This window comes from Prunus persica, chromosome G3 (assembly GCF_000346465.2).
Source record: "Prunus persica cultivar Lovell chromosome G3, Prunus_persica_NCBIv2, whole genome shotgun sequence".
Classification (NCBI taxonomy): Eukaryota; Viridiplantae; Streptophyta; class Magnoliopsida; order Rosales; family Rosaceae; genus Prunus; species Prunus persica.
Genome location: NC_034011.1, coordinates 23,856,993 through 23,866,661, shown reverse-complemented (window position 1 = coordinate 23,866,661; position 9,669 = coordinate 23,856,993). Strand labels below are relative to the sequence as shown.

The following is a 9,669-nucleotide window of genomic DNA, read 5'->3' as shown; positions in this document are numbered from 1 at the left end:
AATAATACGTAATACTTGGCCTACCTGTTGACATTGATACGGCTGCAATTCTTATGATCAAGCACCAGCAGTGGCTGGGATCTTCCATGTCGAGAAACAATATATGAGTAACTACTTCTGCCTTTTTGCATCTTCATGATAGGAGCGCATTGTAATAAAAAAAGCATCAAGGATTTTACATGTACAATAAAAAACAGTTTTCATACGGAAATTTAAAAAAAAAATACATTTCAACATGAAGATAAAAAAACGTTGATAGTATTCAGCCACAAAAATGCCACATTTGGCGCTCAACAGCAAACTCTGTGAGGTGTTCGATACATGATATACAATGCAAGATAAGAATTCGCTTCTCTTCAGAAGGGGACAAAGGAACCTTAAAATTAGCACACAAGCCTTTTAATTTCAGTTCATTGCATCATAATCGTCCAACTTGTCATTGTACTCCAGAACCTTTCTCCTAATCTTTGATGAATCCACCCATGTAACGAAGTCTTCCATATTCCTTGTCACTAGGAATGCTGGGTCAGTAACAGTCTCTGGACCAACTCGGAGGTGCCCTTGCTCAATGTATGTGACAGCCTCCTTCAGGTGCTCAGCAAACTTCAATCGGACCACCACAGTTGAAAGCCTACGTCTATAAACATAGACATCGTCAGTAAAGTAACAAGAGCGGTGCATGCAAAAATTTGGAAGAGAGTTCTTGTTCCTCCTTGTGTGTGGTAAGCCATCATGACTCACAAGAAAGATGTAAGGATTTTCATACTATACTCAAACAAATTAGTATTACCCTCCAGGTAGTGCCAATAGCAATTGCAAAGAGGACACCTTTTAATTTGTTGCAAACTTTTTGTCAATAGTTTATAAGAATTCACTCTCACATTTTCCCGTCAAGGTATGACAAGCAAGTCCTGTAATGGAGTAATTGAAAATTACCTGCAAAAGGATGACACGGATAAATGATCACACAATGCCAAGCTTTGTCTGGATGGTATCACACCGATATTGTACCTGTCATCAACGTAAACCCTTTAACTATGAATCACACTTTAAAAACCACAGATGATACTAGATCTACCATTGGCGCTGCAGTATTCTTGTACCATGCATCTAAACAAAGATAAATCTATTGAATCTGGATCATGCAAAAGTCAAGCCATCTGCAACTAGAACCACTTTTGGTTTCAGTTCCACAACAAATTACACAAGAGAATAATCCCAAAGACTTCTCTCTTCATATCAAACAGCAATGAAATACATTTGACTGCTTCAAATTTCTCATTTTCGATATCAACACTACTATCACCTACACATAACACATAATGTCCAGCAGAAAAATACTTTTAGAGCTAATTAACAAAAAGCTGATAACTTGTTATGGGTTTTTACTATGCAGCTTTGAAAGGTTAATACTTCTAAGTGAACATACCAATTCAAGTTTATTCAGCATCAAAAAACAAAAACAAAATTTGCAGTATACTCCCTAACAGAACAATTTCTGTAGCACGTAAATAAACAAATAACTCACAGCTTTTCCAATAGCATATCGGTCATTTCAATCCGAAAAGGGTCGTTTGGGTTCATCTGCTTCAATATGTTCACCAGCTTCTGCACCATCCGGCATAAACCCGAATATCTATTTTCCAATTTTCAATCGGGAAAAACAAAACTAAGATTGAGCGACCAATGACACCATAAAAATGACATTAAATTAAAAAAAATATACAAATATTATATACTTTTTATAATCGTCACGACCGGTGACATGGTAACGTTGCAGAACCTGGGCTTCTCTGTGACCTCCTTCTCTCTTCCAATCCAAGAAGTTCACTTTCTTCAACAGCTTCTTCTCGTGAAACTTCAGCTTCCTCATGTTTCCGCGCAGAGAGAGAGAGAGAGAGAGAGAGAGAGAGAGAGAGAGGTGCTAAAACCCTAGGATGAGGAAAAAAGTAGCTTGCTAAACCCTAATTTGGGAAGAAAGAAATTGGGCCACAATCCCATGACTCATGAAATTTAACTACTTTGAATTTCAGATTTAAAATTTGGATTAGGCCTTAGAATTTGGGCTTTATGTTTCTGACCTAACTTTGAGTAAGCCCAAAAAAATCAAAGCCCATACCAAATTGGTCCTGTCCCCTCACTTATTACAAATTATAATTACTCTAAATAAATATTTATCTTTTGACAAGAGCAATAATTCTAAACTACTCCAATGTGCGAAAAAGATTGTTCGAATTCAAATATAATAGGACAGGCATACTGCCTTCGTTTGACTAACTGGTCTAACCTCCATTCGCCCAAAGAAACATTTATCATAGTGAAGATGATAGCTGTAAGAATTAATGCAAAAGAAACTATGAGGCCCATTTTATTTGGCAGCTGAGAGGCCCTGCAAAGATCATTTACTGATCAACAACCAGATCCTAAGTCAATTTGCCTGGACCATCTGACTATCACTCATCATTGGAGAGTAGAAACTCATGTCCATAAACACACATAGTAATTCCACTCTCTCAGTGCACAAATAATGCACCAAAATAATGAAGGCCATCTTAGTACTTGACATCAGTGGATTTTGAGCATATGCTAAATTCTCTATGAATGACATAAACATTGTGGTAATTAATGTACTGAGCTGCCCTTTTACAGTTTTATTTGGAGTCGATTTTCTCACTTTTCTTTTTTCCACTTATACATTCTTTTGCTTTTTAATATTTTTTTATTACTCTTTTTCTTTTTCGTTATTTCTCTTTCCTACTTTATTATTGTCATATATTAATTTCTTTTTACTTCATTTTTATATTATTTCTTTGGCTTTAATGTCAAAATAGTCCATGTGTTTTATCACTTTGGCTAATTTAATCCATGTGTTTTTAATTTGGCCAATTTAATCCCTATGTTTAAGATCATTAATCAATTTGGTTTGTTCCATTAAAGTTGCCGCTAAATGAACATGATAATCTTTTTTTATTTCATTTTGAAAACCTATAAAGCTTTTTGAAGTTAATAAAAAGTGGAATTAATTTTAAAATACATTAAAAATTCAATCATATATCATTAGAAAAAATAAAAATAAAAACTTAAAAAGAAAAAGGAAAGAAGGGCGTAGTATAGTAGAGAAGGAAAGGAGCTACTCAGAAGGTGGAGAAGTGGGAATGACCATTGTGTAGTGGTAAGGCTACAAGGGCTTTTATTATATATATTAGACGTGGGTGGGTGGATTGGAGTTGGGGAGGTAAGTGTGGCTTGGAGAGTTGGGGCCTTTGGGTGTCAGTGGGGAAAATGGCTGGGGATATAGATTGACAGGGTTGCTGGGTTGTTTCCACTTCTACAATCGTTGTGCAGCTCGTCCCCTCCCCTACTACGCCCTTCTTTTCTTTTCTTTTTCTCTAATGTTTAATTCAACTTTTTATTAACTTCATTACGCATTATGGGTTTTCTTAAATAAATAAAAATTTATTATCATATTCATTTAACGACGTAAAGAAAAATAAAAAATATAAAGAAAAGAAAATGAAATGCAAGTTGGAAAATTAAGTATAAAGAAAAAGAAATAATATAAAAGTAAAATAAAAAGAAATTAATGTAGGATAAGGATAGAATATGAAAAAGAAAGATAAAAAAAAGAACAAAATTAATTTAAAAGTATTAAAAAGTAAAAAAAAGTGTAAATGAAGAAAAAAGAAGTGGAAAAATCAGCTCACATTTACTTATCTCTTTCTTTGATGAAGATAGAATCATGGAAGTATAGAACTAAAAAGACCACCACTACCCTCATATTATAATAATAACCCCATCATTGCTCTACTGATTATTTCACCCAATCATTGTGATGATGAGCAATTATAATATTATAGCTTTCACTCCGTGACTATTAATACATCATGTGGACACAAAGGAGAAAAAAAAAAAAACACACTTTATATGCTTGATTTTATGGTGAAGTTTATTGTTTGCCCAAGACTCAGATGAGGGCACCGCTCATTTGTTTGTTGTAGCACAGCAAATATGAAGAAAACAGTTGTAGGATTATTTCTCTTTTGGCCAAAAGATGCCGCTGTTTCTAATGAACACAATGTTATTTATTGCATTTTTTTATTTGAGAGACCAAAATCAAGTGATATTCATGCAAGAAGCAAATTGCTCTGTCAAATAACAGATACAATCAATCACGGGAGATTTGTCACAATTGCAAACTCCAAGACTGCATATCTTTCTCCAAACAAAAAGAAAAAACAGAGCATGACTTTGCTTTGACAAGGCCAAAAGTGTCAGATGCTCTGTTTTCTTAAATTTATTTGTTGGTATTTTATTCATTTTAGAATAATTGATCTCTCCATCTCATATAAAAGAGTAAATTGCTGTACTGGTATAATGTCCACTTGTGGTGAGAGGACATCAGTAGGACTCTGCCCATGCCAATCAATAAAAGAAAGTTGCAAGTTGCCCATCACTGAGGGAATGCTGAACAATAAAATAGCAATGCAAACTCTGCTTTTTTTCTTTTTAATTTCACACCAGAGTCAGCTGTAAAGAATTGTTAGATTCTATCTACCTATAACATTACCACAACGACATGAGCAAATAAAAAGGCCCAAATCAAGATTTGCTGTACCTTCTATCCAAATGGTAACCTAGCATGACTTTTTTGGCACAAATTTTACAAGAAATAGCAACCTCATGGTTAGTTATATTTGGATGGTTAAAAATGTGTACTCGTGCTCACAATGATTGTATATTGAATAAGCTTCCATAATCTCATATGGTATACATTTCAGTTTTCTTATTCAACACATTATACACATTTGAATGACCAATGTGAATGAAAAAGTTCTAGTAGTTAGGTAAAATAATCAATCTTTCAAGTTGTACCTCCATTTTACCACAATGGAAGATTACCTAGAATGACGGTTTTTTCTTTCTTTTATTATTTTTTTTATAAGAGTCAAAACACATTTGACAAAAACAAAACAAAACAATTACTTTAGTTCTACGGCAAAAACAACTGCAGTGTAGTGCATCCATCAACTTTGCTGCGAAAATAATTACTAAATAAAGTATGGTGGTCTATCTATACCACTACACTTTATTATCTCTCATGTCTGCTGACTTGTAAATTTGTAATTAGATTTTGGTTGCAAATCCACTTCCTCCCAACAAACAATAATCTAAAACCAAATATAAAAAACTTGGGGTGAGTTGTATTTGAGTCCATCTATATCCATTACTACCATGTATGTATGTATTCTGGTGTTTAAAGCAGAAACGATAGTGATATCAGTGTTTATAAAAGTTTAATTATGTAAATAAAAACAAAATATAATGGGAGACGGTGAACAGAGTTCTAATTCTCTAGGGTGTGAAATCCTAGTTTGGCCCGGCTTGCTATAAATGCGGTCACTTGACCCTTGATTGCAGACTTTTTTGTGTTTCTGTTTCTCATTGAAACTATACGCTATTTTCCTCATCCGCTCTGTGCTTCTCTGCTTTCTCCAACCACATTCTACAAGTTTTCCGGCGACTCTCGCCGGATTATTGGCCGGAATCTTACCGGCAAATTAAGAGCAACTCAAAGTGATTATTGGGTTTGGAAAGATTAAGCGTAAAGTTGCATTCTTTGAAATCTTTGGAGAAGCTTTAGTTAAAATTTTCTATTTTTGCTTTCTGGGTCTTGATGAGTATTGGTGGAGGGTCATAGGTGACAAGTTTTGGGTGGTTCGAAGTAAATATCTGAGAGTTGGTCTATTGATTATTTTAGTGCCAACTTCATCAGAATTAAAGAAAGTTTAAATCCTTTATTCTTTCGAGGCGTTTCGACTATGTTATTAACTCTTGGAGGACCACCTTGTCTTGTGCACAGATAGCATTGGAGCATCACCATCACCTTTGTCTATCAAAGATTGTGTTGAATTGCAATAAGTTTGGTGTTTGAAGAGTTCAGTTTTCTGATGGTCAGTAGTTAGTGAAGGTGTTTTGATCTGTTACAAATTACAATGTGCAAAGCAGAGGACTTTGAGAAGTGTGATTATAGATCAGAGGGGAAGATGGGATTTAAGTTCTTGGGTAGAGTTAAAAAATTGAAGAGTTCGATATTGAAGACGAACGCATGGTTGTTGATCATTCGGGCGATTGTTACAGCTTTGGTGTGGGCTTCTGCAGTTCAGCTGGTTGGAGTATGGTTGTTAAGGGGGCCAAGTTTGTTCAAGGTTTGTCCTCCCTGCACTCAATTAGAGTTGCCTGCGCATGCTGAATTGGTTAAGCTTCCAATCCCAATTGCTCTCCCACCAAAAAGTAAGTTTTGAGCTTGTTAATAAAAACCTTGATCGCTTTTGTGTGTAATTTACTACTTAGAGAACTCATGTTTCAGGCAACCGAAGTAACAATCATACTTTAATATCATTCCAAACAGTTGATGTAGAATGATAATCTTCTTGAAGATGCTGACCTCTTTTATGTATTTCCATTGTTCATGTGGATTTTAATTTGTTTGGCTCATTGGTAATTGGTTTATTCCATTATAGATACTCTCTTTCAATGAAAAGTTCGGAATTCGAATGTTGTTTGTTAGTTCTGAACTACTTTTATTTATTTCAGGGGTTTACAAGAATAATGGTTATCTCATGGTTTCTTGCAATGGAGGACTGAATCAAATGCGAGCCGCCGTGAGTTGCTTGCTCCTTCATCACAATTATGAACATTCTTATCTTAGATGGATGTTTTATTGCTATTTCACCACCATGTTATTTTTCTCACTTCTCACTTTGCTGCAGATCTGTGATATGGTTGCAATTGCCAGATACTTAAATGTGACTCTTATTGTTCCAGAGCTGGATAAAAACTCTTTTTGGGCGGCAAGGTAGGTTAATTAGTTTTCCCTTAAAATTTTAAGGAAAGGATGTTCTCATTGTAAAGGCCCCTAATGAGAATGGGGAACATCTAGGTTCTAAGCTTTCCCCTTATTGTGGCAGTGAGTTTCAAGACATCTTTGATGTTGATCATTTCATTGCATCCTTGAGAGATGAGGTTCGGATATTAAAGGAACTGCCGCCAAGGGTCAGGAAAAGAGCTGTATACTCGTTGCCACCTATTAGTTGGTCCAACATTTCCTACTACTTTCATCAGGTTGGTTCAAAAGACAAGTATTTGAGCATCATTTTTTCTTTTTCGGTTTATGACCATTCTCACTAATTCTAGAGGTGTTTGCCAACAGATCCTACCTCTGGTGCAGAAGTATAAAGTAGTACATTTGAATAAAACCGATGCTCGGTTAGCTAATAATGGGCTCCCTCTTGAGGTTCAGAAGTTGCGCTGCCGAGTTAATTTCCATGCTCTGAGATTCACTTCCCAGATAGAGGAAATTGGCAGAAAGCTTCTCAGAATTTTGAGAGAAAAAGGCCCTTTTCTGGCCCTTCATCTCAGATATGAAATGGATATGTTGGCATTCTCTGGCTGTAGTCATGGTTGCAACAATGATGAGGAAGAAGAACTCACAAGAATGAGGTAGGTCCTTTTTTAGTTTTGTTCTTTTGTGCATCTTTAGTTGTTTTGCTTATCAACCTCTTTTAATTATGGGATCTTACACATTGTTAGATATGCTAACCCCTTGTGGAAGATAAAAGACATAAATTCTGAAATGAAAAGGCTAGAAGGTTTGTGCCCGCTAACACCAGAGGAAACTGCTCTAGTTTTGGTTGCACTTGGTATTGACCACAATGTCCAAATTTATATTGCTGCTGGAGAAATATATGGTGGAAACAGAAGGATGGAAAGTTTGAAATCTGCTTTTCCTAACTTGGTAAGTAGAACGAAGAAGAAGCAACCGTTCCAACAATTATACATCATAGGGCTTTTCCATTACAATTTGCCTGAACTTTATGGAACAGGTCAGAAAAGAGACTCTGCTGGAGCCTTCGGACTTGAGGCTTTTCCCAAACCACTCTTCTCAAAGGGCAGCATTGGACTATCTTGTCTCCCTAGAGAGTGATATATTTATTCCTACATACGATGGAAATATGGCTAAAGTTGTTGAAGGCCATCGGAGGTAATATTCTTTTGGTATTTAGTGTTCTAGCCAGATAAGATGTTTGTTGTTAATTGCCCCTTGCTTGGTCTTAGAATTATTTTGATCTGAGATAATGTTTCTCCTTGGCTTCTTCATATTTCAGATTCTTAGGTTTCAAAAAGACTGTTTTATTGGACAGAAGACTTCTGATTGGTTTAATAGAACAATTCAGTAGTGGATCATTGAGCTGGGATGAGTTCTCTTCTATTGTAAAGGAAGCTCATGCTGATCGGATGGGGAGGCCGAAGAAACGAGTTTCTATTGCAGATAAACCAAAGGAAGAAGATTATTTCTACTCAAATCCGCATGAATGTTTACAACTGTTAGATGAGCCATTGAGAAGCACATGATCTTGCATGCTAAATACATGTTTTTTTTTTTTCTTTTTTAACTTATGCGATGCGCCATTGAGAATTTATACAAGCAGTAATTAGGGGCTACTTTATGCTGTGGTCTTAAGTTAATACAGCAAAGGATAGTGTCATGTACAGATAATTGGGTTGGGGTTGATCTTGGAGCCTCTGCTTGGATGCTCTTCAGAAAGCAGTTGGGAGTTTATAGAATTTTCATTAATAAATCAGATTTTATGGGGTGAAATACCAAATAAGCTCATTGTAATTAGGGAATATCTTGCATTCTCCTGACGAGAGTTTTTAGGATGGTTACCTCAAAATCCCTCATGTACTTCTGTAATTGCAACAAGATATTCACCTTGCTTCTCTCTCTGTAAATGAATCTAGTGTTGATAAACTAATTGTGGTCATATCATCTGGATGATGCCACTGATAATATTAAATTACTTTTTGGTACTAAATCAGATTTCACCACATGAATTAGGCATGCCTAAACTAATAAACTCCCTATTGGAGTGGTGGAGGTCAAGCCTCATGACGCAAATGCTTATAAAAATTGAACCCAGACCTCTTAAACTGACAACAACTTTGCACCTGGAAAGCTGATGTTTCAGCCTACATATAAATGGTGGGGTTTGGCAAATAATCCCCATCATTTCATGTCCTCAATTAGCTAGGACTCTGCACCAAACCTTGTATCTCCTTCATTGTTTAGTTTGCCATTAAATATAATTCGTATTATAAAACTTATAGTCCACCAGCTCCATGCTTCCAAAAAGTTGAATAAAGAACACATCATACTTAATGATACGATCCCAAAATTATTGCCCACTTACTACTCAAGAAGAATAACAATAGTATTAACTTATTCATCATCCCAAGGTTCTTTTAGCATGTGGTTTTAGTCCATAGCAGTGTTTGGGACACTCGTCCGTGGCCATTGATGTAAATGTGGGTCTCATTGTATCAATGGTTGAAAGTCACCGGATTATTGTCCTTCTCAAAATTCTTTAGTTTTTTTTTTTTTTAATTACAAGCAATAGTCTAAACAACAAAAGATAGGGGGATTTCTCATACACACTATCAACATGTCATGTGTGTCATGAGGGTTCGAACATAAAACCAATAATTTACAAATCAAGACACTTTTTTATTAGGTAGATCCTAATCCTTTAGTTTATAGCGAGAAAGAGAAAAATGAAAGAAGTAGGTTAATTAGTTAGTAGAAAGAGGTGATAGCAGCATAGCAATAAT

General features: G+C 35.5%; 2 protein-coding genes across 2 annotated transcripts; one reads left to right on the top strand and one right to left on the bottom strand.

Moving 5' to 3' along the window:
* LOC18781975 (U3 small nucleolar ribonucleoprotein protein IMP3) lies at positions 150–1,966 on the bottom strand. The gene is made up of 4 exons (XM_007214990.2): positions 1,740–1,966; positions 1,529–1,636; positions 937–1,011; positions 150–637 (listed from the first exon to the last, which is right to left on the bottom strand). Exons 1-4 carry the CDS (start codon positions 1,871–1,873, stop codon positions 406–408), a joined length of 549 nt encoding a protein of 182 aa, XP_007215052.1. The 5' UTR covers positions 1,874–1,966; the 3' UTR covers positions 150–405.
* Positions 5,329–8,851, top strand: LOC18782375 (uncharacterized protein At1g04910). Its single transcript, XM_007215205.2, has 8 exons — positions 5,329–6,291; positions 6,595–6,662; positions 6,771–6,856; positions 6,969–7,122; positions 7,211–7,500; positions 7,591–7,795; positions 7,884–8,041; positions 8,166–8,851. The coding sequence occupies exons 1-8, from the start codon at positions 5,994–5,996 to the stop codon at positions 8,410–8,412; spliced, it is 1,506 nt and encodes a 501-aa protein (XP_007215267.1). The 5' UTR covers positions 5,329–5,993; the 3' UTR covers positions 8,413–8,851.

Coding starts and splice junctions, on each gene's coding strand:
- LOC18781975 (XM_007214990.2), bottom strand. CDS start 1,873: ATGAGGAAGCTGAAGTTTCACGAGAAGAAGCTGTTGAAGAAAGTGAAC. Junction 1,637..1,739: donor GGTCGTGACGATTATAAAAA/GTATATAATATT, acceptor ATTGGAAAATAG/ATATTCGGGTTTATGCCGGA. Junction 638..936: donor TCCGTGTCATCCTTTTGCAG/GTAATTTTCAAT, acceptor CTATGTTTATAG/ACGTAGGCTTTCAACTGTGG.
- LOC18782375 (XM_007215205.2), top strand. CDS start 5,994: ATGTGCAAAGCAGAGGACTTTGAGAAGTGTGATTATAGATCAGAGGGG. Junction 7,123..7,210: donor TTTCCTACTACTTTCATCAG/GTTGGTTCAAAA, acceptor GTTTGCCAACAG/ATCCTACCTCTGGTGCAGAA. Junction 8,042..8,165: donor GTTGTTGAAGGCCATCGGAG/GTAATATTCTTT, acceptor TTCATATTTCAG/ATTCTTAGGTTTCAAAAAGA.